This window comes from Poecile atricapillus, chromosome Z, assembly GCF_030490865.1.
Source record: "Poecile atricapillus isolate bPoeAtr1 chromosome Z, bPoeAtr1.hap1, whole genome shotgun sequence".
Lineage (NCBI taxonomy): Eukaryota > Metazoa > Chordata > Aves > Passeriformes > Paridae > Poecile > Poecile atricapillus.
The window spans coordinates 88,980,865-89,000,498 of NC_081289.1; the positions used below are offsets into that span (position 1 = coordinate 88,980,865).

The 19,634-nt window shown below is 35.6% G+C and overlaps 1 protein-coding gene across 2 annotated transcripts in view; it reads left to right on the forward strand.

Moving 5' to 3' along the window:
* The window catches only part of SRFBP1 (serum response factor binding protein 1), a 67,759-nt gene that overhangs the window by 11,415 nt on the left and 36,710 nt on the right, over positions 1-19,634 (forward strand). Inside the window, exons 2-3 of one of the 2 annotated variants that reach the window (XM_058827447.1) lie at positions 10,967-11,055; positions 11,989-12,061. The exons of the other annotated variant lie outside the window; for it this stretch is intronic. Coding sequence (XP_058683430.1) covers positions 10,967-11,055; positions 11,989-12,061 — 162 coding nt within the window. The remainder of the gene's footprint in view (positions 1-10,966; positions 11,056-11,988; positions 12,062-19,634) is intronic. 2 annotated transcript variants of the gene reach the window in all.

The following is a 19,634-nucleotide window of genomic DNA, read 5'->3' on the forward strand; positions in this document are numbered from 1 at the left end:
TGGCATACCCTAGGTCTGAACAGGGGTTGTGCTTACTTGTACTCACTGGATGCATTTTGATACTTACTTTTTATATACGTGTCAGATATCTGTGCTAGGGGCAACATAAGACGGATGAAAAGTTAGACCTGATAGTCTATTAGTAAAAGTTTCATGCTTCTTCAAAGAAATTTGGAATTGGTAGCATTTTTCTGAATAAGAAGACAGACTTTTGTTTGAAGGAGAAAGGCAGAAGTACCAACTTTGAAATTCAGAAAGCACCAACACATCTTTTCTGTTCTTTCCCAATTTTCTTGTTCTCTTTTCTTTTTTAAACAAAGGATTTTTTTCTTTTAAAAATGTGGATACTATATCTTTATTTGGTTCTCAATAGCTTTTTTCTCAGGCATAAGAAGAAAGTGGTTATGGTTTTTTCAGAGGCCAGTTGTTTTTTTTTGTTTTCTCTTCGGGTTTTTTGTTTGTTTTGGTTTTGGGTTTTTTTGGGACTTGTTTTGTTGTTGTTTTGTTTTTTCCTCCTGGAACTCAGCTCAATAATTTTCATTTACTCAGTATTTTGGACTTAACATCATTCCATGTTTTTCTTATTGTGCTGTGTAATTCTATGGCATACTACTCCCTTCCTGTGTGAAGGTTTTTGTTACAGTTTTGTGATGCTATTTAGATAGATTATTTCGTTCTAAACTTTATACATATCATATCAGAACATCAGAAAACACACTCTTGGAAGTTACAGATTAGAGATGAGAAACTTCCAGTATTATTTTAAAATATACTTGCACAACTGAAATTTCTTAAGGTTGTGAGGAGAGTGTAATGGAGAAAGCTGCTTATCCCTCCAAAATGTATCAATACTGGTGATGTTTACTTTTATCATGAAAATTAGCTATGACTGTTGCAAGACATAACTTGAGGCCGGGTTTGCTTCTATCTAGAACACTGACTTCTGCATGAGGAGCAGAAGTTGATGGCTGTTCCTTTTGTTGATAGTTGACCATTCCCCTTTTTAACTGGGAATTTTCACATAAATAAATAGCCTTCCACCCTTTTTCCAGTACTTAGGCCTCTTCTTACTTGTGTTGACAAAGGACAACCTTTACAGAGGAGGAGTTTGAAGAAAAATAGTTTCAAATTTAAAACAAAAGTTATTTTTCTTACCATAGGAAGATCAGTTACTTTTATAATACAGGCTAAATATATATTTATGGTCAATCTAAAAATTGCTGTATTTAGCTAAAAATTTTATTTTTTAGATTTAGGAAAAAATGGAAAACTATTTAATAGCTATTTTTTCAACTTCACCACTCCCCTCCTGATGCTGTTTTGTTTCATTTGATAAACTCGAAGAAATTTTTCCTTAATTATTCCTTTATGCTTGCATAATAATAACTATATAGTGATACTGAAATACAGATTTTGAAATGGATGAGTCTTACTACAAAATGAGTGTTTGTGTTGAATGGCAGATAATAATTATGATGATGATGCATTTCCTGGTAATATTAAAATACAAATATTTGTCAAATATTGTGATGCTGTAACATTGCATAGGCTTCCTATTTTTTTCCTGGCCTCTTGGTGTCTGAGACAAGTGAAAGCTGAGGGCAATTGAAGTAACTCTGAAAGTATCTTTTTTTTAATGAAGTGTCTTGCACAGAGGCAGCTCTCTTGCTTCTGTCCTCTTCAACAAGTTGTCGGTGTTCTAGTTTCCCTTGAAGTTTCAATCACCAGATTAAATCATCAGTACAAACGATGTGATAAAAATTATAAAAATTATGTGTGTAAGTTGAGAACTGGTGATGCCTGGCATGTTACAGCTTTGAGTCCAGTATTCTATATAAAATTTTATATAGATACCATGACTTACTCTGCTCTTTTTAGTTTTCAGTGTGTTGTTCTTGGGGTTACTCTTTTAGAGTAACTCAGATTAGAGTAACTCTCAGTAACTATAGTTATGGCCTATGTTTACCACCAGTCTGGACTGTCAGGAGAGGGTGTTCTGTGGCTGGTTCAGAGCCACATGTGCTGGTGAATGAGTATGCATGTACTGTTCTCAACCAAAATGGAAAAAATGAAAACCATGCTGATGTTAATTCACAACTCCTACATGGCTACAAGTTTTCACAAAACATGTAAAAGCTCTGGCCTGTGATGATTGGTCAACCTTGATTTCAGTTTAATAAACCCAGAAGTTACCAGAGATGGATGCTGACAGACAGACTGTATGCTGATAAACCTAAGCCTGAGAAGCCAGGCTAACAAATATAATTTTAGAACACACATTTTTGATATTTCTCTAAGAATAGTTTGAGAAAAGTTGCAACATACTAGCACTAACATACTAGCACCACTTTTTTGTGGTGACTTAGGAGGGTGTACCACCATCTCTTAATCCCAAGTCAAAGCAGTCAGACCATCAAATACACCTCCAAATTAATACTGGAATCACTATGGTAGAATTTCTGTATTTGTTATGGGGAAAGGTTCTTACTGAATTTTGACACAATTTTCTTTTCATGATGGCAGTTCAACTCTACAGATCTGGATCTTGTTTGTGACCTTATAATTAATGTAAAAAATTACAGGGATTGTTTGTGAGTCATTGTAGTCAAGCTGCGGTGTCATGCCTCAGATTATGCACATAATGTAGAGATCCATAATGTTGCCTTGTGATCAGTGCTCTTTTCCAGCTGCTTAAAAGGTTCACCATTTGAAGAGAGGTAAAAGCCCTCAGCACTCTTACTATTTATTCATGTGTGTTCACCCTTGTAATTCTTAAGTCACTACTAGAGCTTCTGCCGTTACTATCGTTCTGTAAAGTCAAAGCTTAAGGAGTCATGAAATTCACATGTGACTTCTAGCTAGAGCTCTGGTCTAATTAAGAAGTCCTAGACAACGAAGTCAATTGATTTGAGCTTGTCTGTATTGGATGTCTTGATCACATCCTCCTTCAGCATTCCATGGAAATATTTTTAGCAGAGTGATAGCTGGGGTTTTTCAAACTTGTATTCACCTGATCAATTAAATACAGAGTTAAAAATTAGCTTGAGGTAGTCCTCTGTTTTTGAAAACGTGTTTAGTTTCTACTTCCACGTGGTTACATATGCAGTGATATGTCTAATATAGCATCTTGAGGCTAGTTTATAACAGTTATTTCTTATCTGGACATTTACAACTACTAATGTGTATTTAGGGTTTAGAAATGTGTCTAGCCGTCTTATGATCCTGGTTTGGACTTGAATGCCTTCTGAAGTACTGCATAGAGTCTGACTCCATCCAGTGAGACACTGACTTTGAAGCAGCAAATCCGTTAAATTTTGGTCTTTGGCAATGATCAAGTAATTCTAGGCTAGCCTTACTCCCTCCCAACTACTTAGATACTTGGAATTGCTTTTCAAAACCTTTAGATGAAAATCATCTTTTTGAGCATTTCCGAGTACTCACTGTGGTTTCCACTTGGAGAAATTACACTAGAAACAACAACTGTTCTCCATGCAGGAGAAAATACAGTGCTATATTGAATAAAGAAACTCATATTTCAGTGCTTTGGTGGAGAAAGTACAAAGAAAGCAGCATGGGCAGACTGTGGAGGAGGGGTTTGACAGTAACTCACAAGGGGTATGTGGATTAATTTTCCTGTGAGGAAGGTGGAAATTCACCCAAATGTGCAGTGTGCTTTTTTTCATTCATCCTTAGCAAAGCCCTTGGGAAACCTGACATAATGATTACCCAGAGACCTGAGATGCTGCAGGTGTTTTGCTTTTTGGATGCTCCAGCTACCGACATTTCTGCCTGCTTTGGGCAGCAGGGTGCAATAGTTCAATTCATAAGAATTTACCTCATGTTTCAAGAATTTTTATATGTTCTGGTAGTTGTATTAGGATGGAATTGAATCCACTTGATTCAAACCTGTTCTCATGTAGCTGCAGATGGCAAATGCAAGATTAACACCACATTGGAATGGCACAAAGAGTAACTGAAAAACTGATTTCCTTAGCACTTTCTATATTGGGATTTGATCTTTATATTAAATAAAGGGATAGCTCATTTATTGTAGTCTGCTTTGTTGTGGTCCATCTCTCTGTCTTCTCTATGTTCTTACTTTTCTCTTTTGTGCTGGAACTAGCTGACATTCATGTGACCATAAGGGACAGCAGTTCAGGAAACTGATCTGGCTGAAAATTCACCTTGTTTTGGTTTTTATATATATTCTTTTTTGCAGTATATGTTTGTATAAAACTGTTCAGAGCTGAACACTGATATTCCACACAGGTGTGTTTATGTTGTTTCTTGCTGCTTTTGCCACCCTACTTAGATATGTTTTTATAATGCAGGTGCATGAAGCCGTATTAAGTCTTTCTGCCTAGTTCCACATATTTTGATATGTATAAAATATATACTGTCATACAGGAATTCTTTTTGTTAAAAGAAAGCAAATTTCCAGGTTTCCTTTTTTCCTAACTTTTCCTAAAAATCTAAAGATCATTAGATCTTTGAAGCTGGCATTCCAGATAATAGAGAGAAATATTTGTTATGAAGTTCCAGAAACATTTTTTCACTTAGATTATTCACTCAAAAAATTATGTACTATTGTTAGTTCTGGCTAATATGCAATCCAGCTGCAGGTGTTTCAAATTTTAAAACTCTGTGTTGCCAAATAACACCAAAATTAACATTTAGAATACTGTGTTACCATGGTAATTTCTTGGTTAGAAGAATGCCAAGTAACTATAAAGTGAAACCAATGCTTTTGATGTGCCCTAAAAAGAGGAAGGGAAAAGAGATCAGTGAGAACTGAAACATTACTGAGTCCATGATTTTTTTTTGTAGGTATTAGAGAGACCTTGAATATTCAACTTAAACACATTTCACTTTCTTTTTATTGTTTCATTTGGGTTTTCTTAAGCTGGATTTCTTGCTTTGACACTTGTTGATGTGTAATTTAAGCACTTAGAAAAAAATTTGTAAAAATGGCCACTGTACAAAGCACAAGTGATTTTGTTGTATTTTAGTGACTTCTTCCCTTTCTGCTTTAGCAGCACTATTCAAACTTGACTGATTCAAAATTAAATCTCTTACTGCATTAAAATCTAAAATCTATTGTGTACCTATGGGCATATATTAATAATTTTTTCCTTTTGCTTTGAGCCATTTTGATCCTGGTAGATCAGGCTCTCATTGCAACCTCCTAGGGTTCTCTTGGCATGAATGGAATGTATGAAGACTGAAGTATATCCTGTACATGCAATTTCATCTTTTTTCTGCCATTCATTCACTTGATCCTGGTGTATGGTAATTTGTCATTAGCAATATGGTAGGCTATATTTAAAATAGACTCTTCCTGGGACAGAAACAACAGCCTTGGTTCTTGATGTTTTCTCTTTGTTATCCCACTCTAATGTGTGACCCTTGTGTCAGATAAATCCTGTTAGCCTGGAGAGTACAGGAAGAAACTGAAATGGAAAAGTAAGCTCAGAACTATCCTCCTTTATTCCAGGCATCAAGTGATAGAAAAGACATAAGAGACCTTATATTGCATGGTGAATTTGGATGGGTCTGCATAAAATTACAGAACACTGCTTTGGGAACATCATTTTCAAATTGTGAAAGAAATATTTTTGCAGTTGTGTCTGCAAAATTGTCTTGTTGAAGACAACTTTTATATAGGAGAGATCTCAGCATGTTCAGGGAGAGGCTGGAGGCCTCTGTTCAATGGGTGTGTATTTGTTCAACATTATGGATATTTGACAGTGTTATAAACATTAACAATTAAGTTCTTTTTCACTAGATGAGGTTAGATGTAGTGTCTTTCCTTGTAGAGAACAGAATGATTTGTCTTTTCTGGTTGCTTGTACCAGAACTAGGAGTAGACTGTGTGCTGGCATAAAGCAGAAGTGGATGAAGAAATTCTGTCTGTCTAGTGCGGGTTGTTTAAGGATTTAATAATTTAAGTGCATTATTGGGTCAAGACCAAAATATTCAGTACCTCGTGGGCTGAAGCCCAAGAAGAACAGTTGTATGTGCTTCAGACTGCTCTGAAGAAAAAGACCTGTCAATCAGTTTATTGGCTGTAATGCATTTTGGATAGCTGGGACTGACTCTGTAAGTTAACTTCTATTACCTTTAGTTAAGAAGAATTTAAGACATTCTAGGTCCTTCAGGTATTTTCATATACAGTATTAGCTTTTGTATGTGGTAATGTAAAAAAACCCAACAGTTTTCCTTCACAGTTGTTCTAGTATTTCAGTGTTTTTTAGAATAAAATGCATTCAAACAAGTCATAAGCAGAAACATATTCGTGCTTCTCTTAATCCATTGGATTTTTTTTTAAATAATGACTTGGGTTTGGGATTTGTTTTGTCAAGTACAGTTGATACTGTAGTTCACAGTAGACACGTACCTCTCTTGATACATCTACAAATCTTTAGTCACACTTTCCTTTATTTTTTTCTAATTGGCTGAACACTAGCTTAGTTTGGAGTCATGTTGCTTGTACAGACCTCAAAACAAGTTTCAGAAGTGGCCAAGTATAACATTTTATTCTAATGTAATGTTCGTTTAAGAACTTTGCTGCTGTTGTCTTTAAAAATGTGAAGGCAAGTATCTTTGACTAGTCATGTGAATTTGAATGTATAATTGTACCTGCACTGTCATTTTATTCACATTCCTTGCTGTGTTTTTCTTGCCATCTCTAATATGAGGACTGTTTTGTAGTAATATAGACCTTGAGAACCTAAACTAGACTTCTTGATATTGTTTTATCTAAAAATGCCTTAACATTTCTCTTAAAGAAACTTGAAAATTTTCAAGCAAGTTTTTTTGGAACAGCCTAATTATGTGGGAGGCTCTTAAAATAACTTTTTATTCGACTGCACATGTGTTTTGTCTTGTATTATGTACAATAACAGTGTCCCATTAATAATGTCTGTTGATCAGAAGCCGTTTCCAGACAGTCTAATACTGATTTAGGAACTGATTCAGCCCTTCCAAGACTTTTGTTAGTCTAAATTAATTTGTAACTATGAGTGAAATACCAGTGTCAAATCGGAACTATTTCATGAAAAAGACCTAGAGATCAAAGGCACAGTTAAGTAATCCTGTGTCAGTTTCTTTCTGGGCACAGGAAGGCTTGGACATGCTAAGGATTGGGAAGGTCTGATTGGACTACCACACAAAAAGACAAATTTCTGGGAATGGCTGTTAACCCTTTGGAACCAGCTATAACCTGAGATAGAAAGGCAAAGTAGGTGAAGCTATTAGTTTCTCCCTTTCTTAGCTGTGAGTTCTGGGTTAAATACAGTTCTTAAGATGTCCTTAAACATACATCTGTTCTTTATTATTTACTAGAAATCACCATCTTGGTTTGATATGTACCCTCTCTGATGCCTTTGTACTATGTCAATAGTACCCATCCATTAAAGTTGGGGTTTTTTTCATTGCCAGATGAGTACTGGGAGCACTGAGCCAAGTATCACTTTAATGTAGGCTGTGCTGAAGGCAGCAATTCCTGTTACAATCTCCCTCAGTAATGTGCACTCCTTGGAAAAGGTGAATTGCTGGAGAGTTTCTAGATCTTGTCTGGCTTGTTATTTGCTAATCCCCTGCTGTGCTCTTTGTTTGACCTTTCTGGAAGGGGAGCAGCAGCTGCCATCTGCCTATGGATTGAAATGGTTTGTGTGCAGCTGGCTGGTACCTGCCATGGTTTGTGGCAGTGCTTGCTGCAGGTGGCAGGCTGTTGGGTTGATGGATGCCTCTCTGTGGAATCCCATCAGCCAGGGCATTTTTTAGGATTTCATCTTTGTTTAGCATCAGTAGTAATATAAATAATTATAAAAATTCTGTGAAAAGGCACAATGCCAAATGGATGATTTCTGTTCATAAGCATATCTTTTGAAATACGCTTATGTGCATTCATGCTAGTATATGTTACTACCTAGGCTTGATTTCAAAAGTGAGTTAATTTCTTTTATGGTTTCTTTTGTGTTTAATAATTGATATGTAGTTTGTTCGTACTTCGATATTATCTATTATTAGTAATTTGTGAACACAGACATTTGGTAGCATTAATGAGTAAGTAGGAATGGCTTAATTGTCTCATAAATAGTATTTCCCAACAAAATAAAGAAGTGTTTTCAACAAAGGAAAGCATGTCTCGTTCTTTGTTCAAAGAAGTCCTTGAAGTGGTTATTTCCACATAAAATTGCAGACTTCCTTAATTTCCAGGAATCCTAGATCCTATTGATAGAAGAAATTGTTTGGTTTGTGTTTTGCTTGTTTATAATTATTCTTTTGTGCTTACTGTGACTGCTGAGTAGATTAAAAATCCTTATTGCCTAGCAATAAGCAATTGTCCAGTCTTAAAGCATAAAGTCTGATCCTGACTTACACTGCAGCCTTTTTATGTTTCAGTGCAAAGACTTCTCCTTTTCTTCCTGTCTTTTCTTGAACTATTTATAAAAAATACCTTATTATGAATACATATTTGTTATTTTTTGAAAGTCATGACTATTCATGGTGGGGTTTTTTTGTTTGGTTTGGTTCAGTTGATTTTTTTTTTCTAGTGATGGCAAAGTTGCCTCTCTCACTTCATAATACAAGAGACCAGGGCCTACCCTGGTGGTCTAAGCCCCATTGTTTAAGGCACACTGTAAATCTGAAGTTAAACTTTTTTGATTTCTTTCCCGAAGAGCTGACTGTTTTCTTGAGAACATTATGAGTACTTCCAAGAACAGAGTTGATGCATACTGTCCCGTGTGAAAGAAGTGACTGGATTACATAAATTGATACTCCTAGTCTGCCAAAGAGCAAATACCTTCCTTCATTCCTTCTGTCATGTCTATACAGCCTTCATTGGCTGGCAGCAGAGGAGGCTGAAGTTTGGCTCTTGTAGGCCCTGGAAACATGCTGTGTGTGCATTAATATTTCTATTAAAAAGTACCTGACAAAATATTTTTAAGAGAAAGTTAAATATACTTAATGTTTGCATACACACTAACTAATATGTAAAGTATGAGTTACTTAAGTTCCAGTATGTTTCTAGCTTGTGGATGTTTTAAGTAGTTATTAAAAAAACCCAGAGGATAAAAAAACCCAAACTCAAAACAACCTCCCCTCCCCAGACATTCTAAGAAGGCATATCAGGTTTGCATCTGACATTCCAAACTCATTGAATGTACATAGTATCAAAGAGGAGTTCAGTCAGAAGCTGAATTGTTTTCTTTCTTCCTTTTAGAAGAAGATGTACCATAGGGACCTATGATAATCTCATTCACTGTCTTATAAAAAAGAAATATCTGCATGCCTTGATGGCAGATGGTGATGTTATGGGTTTCGTCCTTAGCATGTAAAGACTTGCGGAGTGCTGCTGTGTAGCAGAAACTTGGCACTTGATCATTTTGGCATGTGGTTTCTGTTGTTAACTGAAGTAGAATGCTTTTATAGGTAGAACTGTGCATACAGTTACTTTTACTAGGGTAACTAAGGTAAGTACTGACCTTTGCTGTAACAATTTTTGGAACAGGAGACCACTTTTAGGTCAGTTGTTTTTGGCCCAAAAACCTTTACCTTTTTCCTTGTCATAGTGCAAGTGACTAATCACTGCCCCCCATACATGCCCCCTTCCCTTGCTTCTCAGAGGAGTACTGCTTCACATGTTCCTTTTCTTGCCTGGCAGAGGTAAGGCTGACAATCAGCACATGCCCCTCTCTAGCAATTGTTTTGCTCTGATTCAGCTTTCATTTAAGCCACTGCTGAATACAGTTGAGTGCTTAACAACTTGATTGAATCAGTAACCTAAGCTATAAACATAATCAGTTATGCAAAATATGTATTCTGCTTTCCTTTTTTTTTTTTTTTGTTCAAACTAGATGTAGCACTAATATTCCTCATTGACCTGACTAGGTGTGCCATCATCATCAATCTGTTATTTTTATGTTATCTCTGAGAAATTAGGATAGAAATCTGATGTAAAGAACTTTATTGAGAAAGAGGTGCCAACTTAATTTTGAAACTTATCCCACTTGATAAATTTAAGATAAATTTGGCTTTTGTCTGGAAGACTGATTTTTGTTTTGGTATTTCACATTATTCAAAGTTTAATTGTTAAATACAAAATCTTAATAGACATAGTAAGATATATATGAATAAGTAAGGGGGAAGCTGAGTTGTAAAAAAAGGGTCACTATTGACTCCCTGTGTCTCTGAAACGTTCATCATTAGACAGCACCTGGGTTTTCTGTTATGGAATTTAATTGTAAAAATTGGAAAGATTTCTTTGTTCATCCTATCTTTCTAATAATAATAATGAGAATTCTCTTTCTTTGTTATTGGGGAAGACAAAAATATAATTGCCAGATTTTCTTTAAAACTGCCTGCTTTAAACTTGGGAGCACAGTACTGGGTAGGATGGCAAGTTGAGACAGACTATAGTGAGTTAGAAATCTCTTGGGTTTTTGTTTTCAACAAAAATTAATTCAAATATATAAAAATTTAATATCTCAAATTCTGCTCTATAATAATGTTAATTTTGAGAGTCTTTCCTTAACACTTCAAGAAGTTTCATAATGAAAATGCTTTTATGTATTATTCACCAATGGACATAATGTACTGCTGGTGTTTCAGTGGGACAAAAATAAGCCAAGTGAAGGCAAAAGGTGAGACTTGTCAAATCTAGCTCAGTCTAGCTCTAAGAATAATACTAAATGGCTAGTTAGGAATGTCTTGTCTTCTGTTTAGACCTCAGACGCATTTTTAAACTGTTGGTTCTTCCTCTGATGCTTATGGAAGCAGTTTGATTTTAATGGAAATCTGAATTCAATTGAAATGGGATTTGGTTGGCAGGGAAATGCACTCTGTTTTCAAAGTAGTTCTCTTTGTTCAACTAATTTCTAAAATTCAAGTCAATATAATGTATTATATATGGAATTTAATCAAGGAAAACACTTTATAATGTCTTACATATTTCTCACAGGTTGTGAAGATGAGAAAAGATGTGAAGAAGGCCAGAGTCCTCACTATTCGCAGACTAACCAGACACATCGGGAAATTAAAATCGAAAAAGTCAGTTTTAAGTAATAAAGTTTTTTTGTGGTTTATAAATGAGGCAGTATTTTAATTGTTTTCACAAAAATGGAAAAATGGGAGAAAAATGTACTACATTTAAAACCTGAGGCACTAAAACACATAAATTCTATTTGTCTTATTTTTACATCATTTTAGACTAAAAATACTATCTAAAAGGAGTTTCATAAAGCAGAATTGGGGTGGCTTTTTTTAATGGAATTTAGTGTATTGGAAGGTAATCTGAATCAGTTACAGAACCTCTTACAGCACATCTGAATGTGCCAGTTTTCATCTTCTAGATTATTCTGCTGTGGAATTTAAGTTACACCAAGTTTTCTCACTGTAGCTGTCTTTTAGAATTGTGTAGCAAAAAATACTTCGTTTGCATAGATACACAGATCATACTTGATTTTTAGTAATTACTATTAATTAATTTTTATACGAACAGTTTAAACAATATTTTGTAGATTGTTTTTAAGGATTACTGGCCTGAAATAACATAGTATGTGAGATACATATGTTGCTGTGTTCATACTGTAAATTGAGCATACTCTCACAATTTTAGCGAGTTGTCCAAAATAAGCAAGCCCAGTGAACTGCCATATTTAAATATTACAGATCTTAATATATAATTATATTTGAGACACTCATGTCACCTATTCTTGATATGAATTGTGGTTTAGTATTTTCTAATACAGTAACATTCGTTTTTCACTTTGTTCTGCTAAATCCTCAGTGTTTCCTCTGCTGTTCAGTACACCAAAAGGATTAGGCTATGTTCAGCTCTTTGCTAAAACATTAATTTGCCAATAAGGTATTGTGTTTATGAACCATCTCCTGATATTTTTAATTTTGCTGCTTATTATTGCCAGAAAGGAAATAAAGTAACTGAACTGAGATTTTCTTAATAAAGATAGACTTCACTTGCAGGGGTTCAGAAGACTTGAAATTAAAGAACCAAAAACGAGTTGAGAGATTGATAGAAGAAATCCATGCCATGAAGGTAATGCCATGTTTAGATAATTCAATATTAGAGACAATTATTTTAGTAACTGAAAGCTTTGTCTGTTTTCTGCAGCTGCATTACTGAAACTTCAAGTAATTTCAGAGTAAGACCAACTTAACTAGCAAACTGTGAGTGCTTGCATTTGTCACGATGTTAAACTTTTTGAGTCTTAAGCTTTCCAGGCTAAACATGAATTTGCTTAGTAGTGTGTTGTATTAAAAGTTTTTACTGTAACAGTTAAAGCACAGAATTTAAAGTTCTTTTGCCACTCAGGAGTATGGGAAGGCATTTTGTGTGTCTGACAGTACAGTATCCTCATTGTCTGCAAGCTTTAAATACAATGCCATTTGTATTTGGTTCTGTAACAGTTTCAAATTTTAGCTGCAAGGGACTGGTTACGCCTGAGTCAGATTTTTTTTAAATTTAATTGCTGTTAAATTGATACAGTGTTTGTATCTTATATGTTATGACATCAAGAAAATGCTTCAGAAATTTTATAACTTCTTAATGATTTGTGCTAGTCTCTCAATTTTAGTGATACTACATAAGATTGTGTGGTGAAATGAGTTACGAATTCCAACCATAGGGCTTGAGCATAAGTCATGTATCGGTCGTGACAAATGTTTTCTCACAATATTGCTGTTTTGATTGTTTCCTTGATAAGTGTAGTTGATAACTGTAGTTATCCATGACTACTACTATCCAAGAGTGATACTACTCTTACTATTGCGTGCTATTCTGGGAGGTTTTTTGGGCTTTTTTAACACTTCTTTTTTTCCTCAGCATTGCAGAGATCTTAGTCTTCAAAAAAAGGCTAGTAACAGGAAAGGTTTCATTGTCCAATTCAGATGTGCCAGATGGATCAGGCAGAACCATAGGGATTTTTAGCTTCATACTTCCAGTAAGAGTCTTCATAAACAAGTAAAGGGGAAAAGAAAGTGGCCAGCACTGCTCAAACACCATGACATTAACATTGAGGCACTCTGCATTACTGACTTGTCATCAGTCTTAAACTTGGTCATGTATTTGCTCCTTTTTCTCTCCTTTTTTTGTTCTAATTTTTTAATTGTTTTTACATGCCATGTATGTGTGTCTCAGTGTGTTAGAGAATGATCAAGTGATCACATGTGTTACAGCACTGAGCTCAGAAGCCCATGTTTTATGGGGCTTTTGTGAGTGTCCTTGAGATTTGTTCCACATGCAATTACCAGGAGTGTTTGTTTTGTTCACATTGAGCTTTTTCCTTCCAGGATTGGCTCATGCAGACATCTTAAAGCCTGCCTGCACTGAGGACTGTATTGGCCAAGTACATTCAACTCCTCTTTCAGTTGGCTTGAATATGTACAGGGCTTGTAAGTGGTAGCTTTAAAAGTGATTGTCAGGGGAGGATAGGTTTGTAATCTAGAGTAGCAGTCCTGCCCAACCTGGTGTAACGTAAGTCCCACCCTTAGGGAAAATATATTCTCGGACTACATGGCGTGGGTCATTTTAGTTCATGGGATATATGTAGTCTTTTAAGGATAAGCTGTTCTAGTTTGGAAGCAAGATTCCTCTCTATTTGGAAGCAAGGATCTGCTCTCTCTGTTGGGGTTTCCTACTAGATTACAGCTTTTCAACATCCACCTCCTCCAACATGAGCACCTTTTCTCACAGGCTGCCAGTGGATATCTGGATCCCCCATGCACATCATGAACTACAGGGAGATAGTTTGTTGTATTGTAGTCCTCAACACAGCTTGTAGAGGAATCTCAGCTTGAACTTTCAAAGCACCTTCTCTCCCTCCCTCCTTTCAGTGGCCTTAGTGTCACCATGTTGTTCCCCTCATGTGTCTTCACCTTTTCCTTTTCTATGACTAGGGAGAAAATTGTTGTCTGTAGGTTCATTTGTTCTCAAGCTCTATCAATTGTTTCTAAAGTTCTTGAAGGTTTTTGTAGCACTGAAAGGTTGATCTTGTCTGGGCTCAGTATTGGGGAATTGCTTGTTATGCCCCTCGCTGCTGGCCACGTGAGCCTCACTGGCACCACATGGGCTGTGTCAGACACCACGGTGCTGGCACCATTCCACACCTCTCTTATTGTGTGGCACCAAAAAAGGAGAAGCCGCTGCTGACGCCTCTGCCCTTCTGCCTACAGCACGGCTGGCTAAAGGCAGCTAAGCAGGCAAAGTTCACTGCAAGCTGTGTAGTCCCAGCAGCCACTTGAAGAGGAGGCAGGACTGTGTGTATTGTTTTCCTTCTTAAATATGTCATTGCAGAGGCATTACTTACTATTCTGATTGGGTCAACAACACGTCTGTCATCAGAGCCTTCAAGGATTGGCTTTGCTGGACATAGTAGAAGCTTCGAGGAGCTTCTCTCAGAAGCCACTTCTGTGGCTTCCCCCACTCCCACTTAGAGCTGCACCAATGCACAAAGCCATCTCTTTTAAACATCAGTCCTTTTTCTTCCATCATCAAGAACAGACCCAGACTTCTTTCTTCCTTATCAAATATCCAGAAGGAATGAAAAAGCCACCTGAGAGCTGTTGGCAGCAAAGTCTTTGGAAGGACTTTATGTATTCTGATGACCTCAGAGCAGTTATTGGGGGATTCCATTTTACAGGGAATTTGTTTCAGTCTTGGGGGAGAAAGACTGAAATTCTGCAACCTTGACACAGTTGTCTGTTTAACTGAAGTTTTTAATGCAATGGCTCAAGTTTCTCTTACTCAGAAAAAAAAATCTAATAGTTTGAAATCCTAATCAGGGAGAATCCTTTGCTTTCTTAAGAATTATGTTTGTCAGTTCAGCTGCCTGTAAATTCACAAACTTTTTGAGCCTGCAGCTCAGCAGGACTTTCCAGAATGAAACAATTTTGAACTTCCAGTTACAAGATTTTAACTTCTCTTCTAATTTATATTTTTTCTAACTATAATCTGATACAACAGGAAGGACAAAATGCTTGCTGTTACCAGCAGCAGTATCACTAACTCTCAGGGATGTTGTTTTCCCATCCTCAAGTAAATTCTGAACAGACAGTGCTGACATAATATCACTTTAAACACATTGGTTTGTCGGAGTGAGATAGTATAAGATCCTTTTACTTTTTAGGCTTAATAGAGTGTCTTTTTTTTTTTTTTTAATGTGCTCTACATAGACATGCATGCACAGTTCTGCATATATATTAAAAATCTATGAAGTGTTGGTGCTGGGCTGTGTTGAAAACACCTTTTGTTATTTGAATTTGCAAATAGTATATATTGTAGTATTGTTAGACTGACATGTAATTTTTTTCTTCTCTATATTTTCATTGTTAAAACTGAAGAATTAAAAAAAAACTTAACTGGCAAATAAAAGTTCTCAAGCATAACAATCAGAAGTAAACATTGTGAGAAATTAGAGCAGTGTCCTGCATGTGGATGGAGGAACTGGGTTAATGGTTTACAGGAGTTCTCAAAGCTATTAGAATAATACACCAGCTTTTGAATTCTTCAGTTTTCATTTTTCCAAAACTGCATAAAATATTTATTCAACCATTCACAAAAGATGGGGAGAGAGAATGGAATGATCCTTTCTAGTCCTCTACTATGATACTACTTCTGTGAAATACAAAACAGTGTATACTTACAGGTATTTACTTGTTTGTCAGGCTTGATGATACTATCAAAATGGATTCATTATCCATGTAGAGTACAACTTTCCATATTTAAGAAGCTATTATTTTTTTGAAAGTTTCTTGGAACAAAAAAACAGATTGTCTAGTGATTTCTTAGTAATGTGTAGCTTTCCTTGAGTTATTGGAGTTTCTTGGCTGAAGATTTTAATACAACTGTTGTTTCTTCACCATGTCTCTAGGAATACTTTTGCTACTTTTTATCTTACAACAAAAACCTTGGCATTATGGAAGGTATTGCTATATCATGTTTGGGGAATTCCCATTAAGAAATTATGGACAAAAGGCAGTTTGCAGTGCTTGAAGGCAAAATGCCTTCCATTTGTCAGGAATGAGCAGCAATTTGTTTCAGCCATTTTCAAGTGTCTTGAAAAAGGAAAGATGCATTCTCTGTCCTGAAAATTATCATTGGAGAAACAGATCAGTTAATACAAAGAGGGTTTTTTAGTACACTCAAACCACAGTATTTATCACAGAATAATGAATTTAGTACAATAGATACAGGAAAAAAATAATGGTTTACATTATTTTCTCTTAGTTTTATATTCTAGCAAGACGTTAACAGAAGTAGACTTAAATATGATCTCCATTATTAAGCTTTTAAAAGCCAAATTATTTTATAAAAGTAGAACCTCAGTTTGATGTTTTCATACTCATTGTCCTTGGAAAAGTCATTCCATTTCCTGAAAGTAATAGAGATAAAGTTGAGAACAGGGCTGGGTAACTGATAATTTTTGTAGGAGGTCGGTTTAAGGAGCTTGGTAAGTCTGTCTTTTAGAATGGCCTTTTTGCATGAAAGTTTTATATCCTGAATATCAGGCTTTTTAAAAAATCTTTATAATTCCCTTCTAGCAGTGGTGTTTTCTTTCTTGGTTAATGGTTTCATCTTCTGTAACCTGGCTTTCAGTTAACATCTTGCCATTAAATGGTCTTAAGTCAGAGTGGAAACTAATGCAGTTTTTTGCTTTTTCTTTCTCTTAGCATGCGTTTCCAACAGTCATGCATATCTTCTTTTAAAATAGGTAGCAAACATTCATCCTTATGTTATAGAACCTTTATCTTTAAAAGTTTTTGGAAGAGTAATGGGAAGTGCTTAAACTTCAGTGTAATCAGTCTCTCAACAAAAGAGGTTGAGCTTCTCAACAAAAGGCTGAGGCAGGAGTGGGTCAGATTTCGCAATGGTGTGGGCCAGATGCCACATGTAGACCATTTCAGGGAAGGAGGAAGGAGCAGAACTTAAAGCTATTCTGCCTTCAGTGGAGCAGTCCAGATCCGTGCTTTGGTGCATGTGTCTGACATTTTATCTGTGCATGATGCATTCCTCTGCAGTAATATAGGAAGCCATGGTGCTTTGAGTGGCAGATATATCCATGTGTGCATTGGTCAGGCATACACATGCTACGAGTCAAGCACTATTAGGAAACACAAAAGTTGGCTACTTGTGCTCTTAACAGCACATTCTATTTTGCTTATGGCAGTTCATGGCTGTTCTGGACAACATATGCCTTAGTAGGGAGTATTATTTTTGTTAAACTGCATATTAATTCAGTGGCTATCTAAAATTATGTCAAGGTTGAAGTAAAAGCTCTACCAAATAAGGAACACAATGTAAAGACCACTTAATGTAATGGAGAAGGTGGTATGAAGATTTTCAGTGTGTTCCTGAGCCCAAACATAACCAGAAGATCTACCAAAGGTGGAAGCAAGAACAGCAAGCCTGTCAGGAATGTAGAAGACACTGCCTGAATGTGCAGAGATTGTTAGTAAATACAAAACTGATGGATTTTCAAGTAGTGAGGAACGGGCAGCACTGCACAAATGGATTCTGTAGGTACACTGCAGCAGAAGTAAGGCTAAAGGAAAATAAGATTCCACTGCTCAGTGTGAAGATAAAGAATAAGGTGAGCTACTTAATGTTTTGGTTTTTTTAATTGATGGATAAGAATGAGGAAGGAATGCCTCATCAGGAACCTACATAAATATGTCTCCTCAGTGTACCCACCTTACTTGAATATTCCTACTTAATATCCTTTTTTGATTCTCAAAATAGTGAGAAGGCAGGTTGGTATAATCACTGTCTGAGTTCTGTTCTTTATCTTCATAGCATTTCATGTTCTTTTCACTGATATATTGCTTCCTTTCATATTTATGCTAAAATGAGAAACTCCATACTTTATATTCTTACCTGTTTTCCTAAACTAGTCTCTTGGTTGCTTTTCACGCAGGGTCAAAATACGTTGAATGAGCAATCTCAGCATAAGAAAACTATAGAATATACTTTTCTTTTTCTATATAGCAAGCATAAAAGGATACTTAAAACTGTAAGAAAGACAGAAAAATTAGTGTGGGATCTTGTAGTGTACAGTTGTAATTTGAAGGAATAAAATAGCTGACAGCTATTCTTACTGTTTTATTACATTATGATAGCAGAAGTTTTTTGGTTTTTTTAAAATATTGAAATACTGTCCTGGATTACATAAAAAAATGGGCTGCATTTCTTAAAAATAAAAGTCAGTAAAAATATCATCAGCTTCATTTTGAAAACTTTATTGTTGACAAGATACTTAAATAGAAGCAGCTATCGTGAGTTTTTTTTATGCATTAGATCCCTAGTTAAAAAGCCAAAACAGATCACAAGGGCAGCTTTTTGTTGGATTTGAGACAACTTAAGGAAAATATTACAGTACATTCCAAGTGCAGGTTGTCAGCTGACTTAAAAATATGGCTTGCAAATTAAGCTTTTTCTAATCAAATCTTGCATAAGAATTTTACTATCATATGTTTTGAAAGGATGCAGAATAAGCCTATTTCACGTTTTGAAAAAATAGGGTTTGCAGATGTGTATTTTCATGGTTTATTTTAATAAAGAGGCAACCTTTACAATAATATTCAAAAAAAAATAATGCAACTCATATGCCTTTGTGAAAATTGACCAGTGGCAGCAAAACAAACCACTTACTATTAATCAAAATAATGACAGAAGTGTCAGCTTGTTCTGCACTCATGTTGAAAATACTTGTGTTTTCAAAATAGATACTTTTTTTGTTGTTGACTCTTTCATCATCCCAGCATGCATTTCACTTCCCTGAACCAACTTGGGCCTTTTCTTAAATGTCTCTGTAATTCGTGAGAAGCTGAAAAAGAGGATAACGTTTCTATAAGTACTACATAGATTTCCTTCTACTTCGATCATCCTCTATGCTGAGGTATGATAGTTGTCAAAATAAGATGATCCTCATGGGATCTCTGAGGCAATTGTAATTAATTTCTTGCTGTATACTAGCTGGTCTTTGTACTTAATTTATTCTAGAGAAGTGAAGAATAATATCTGCAGTAAATAGTGAATCTACTTAGTATGGTGGATCAATATTAAACTATCTAAATATCCTTAATCAACTGTCCTTTTCTGTCCTCTTTCTTCTAAAGAAATTTTCCATAGAAGTTAGGTTTTTTTCCTTCACAAATAGAAATCCTTCTTTAATATTGTGGTAAAGGTTTTATTCCTATTTCTTGTAATTGAAGAGTTTGTGGTGGGTGAGAAGAAGAAATTGAGATCGCTGTATCTTTATAGTCACTTGGAAATTAATGAATTTGGAATGGCAGCTGCATGAATTGCTATGACTCCTTATTCCAGCTGATGTTTTTGAGTGTAAAATTTTATTTCCCCCATGGCTACCTCCTGTGTAAAAAAAAAAAATGAAAAATGAAGTCTTTTTGGGAATGTAATGCTAATGTGAATATGACTTCAGTGCTGGACAGACGTTTTGGCACTTATTATTTAAGTGAGGATTTAGTGAGCACATGGATGAATAGTAAGAGGTAGAATAATGGTACCTTTAGGAGATGAAAGTCATGCCTGGCAAATCAGTGGGAGTTCTTTGAAGGAGTAAATACATAGTAGATATTGTTGATTGAATCTGTAC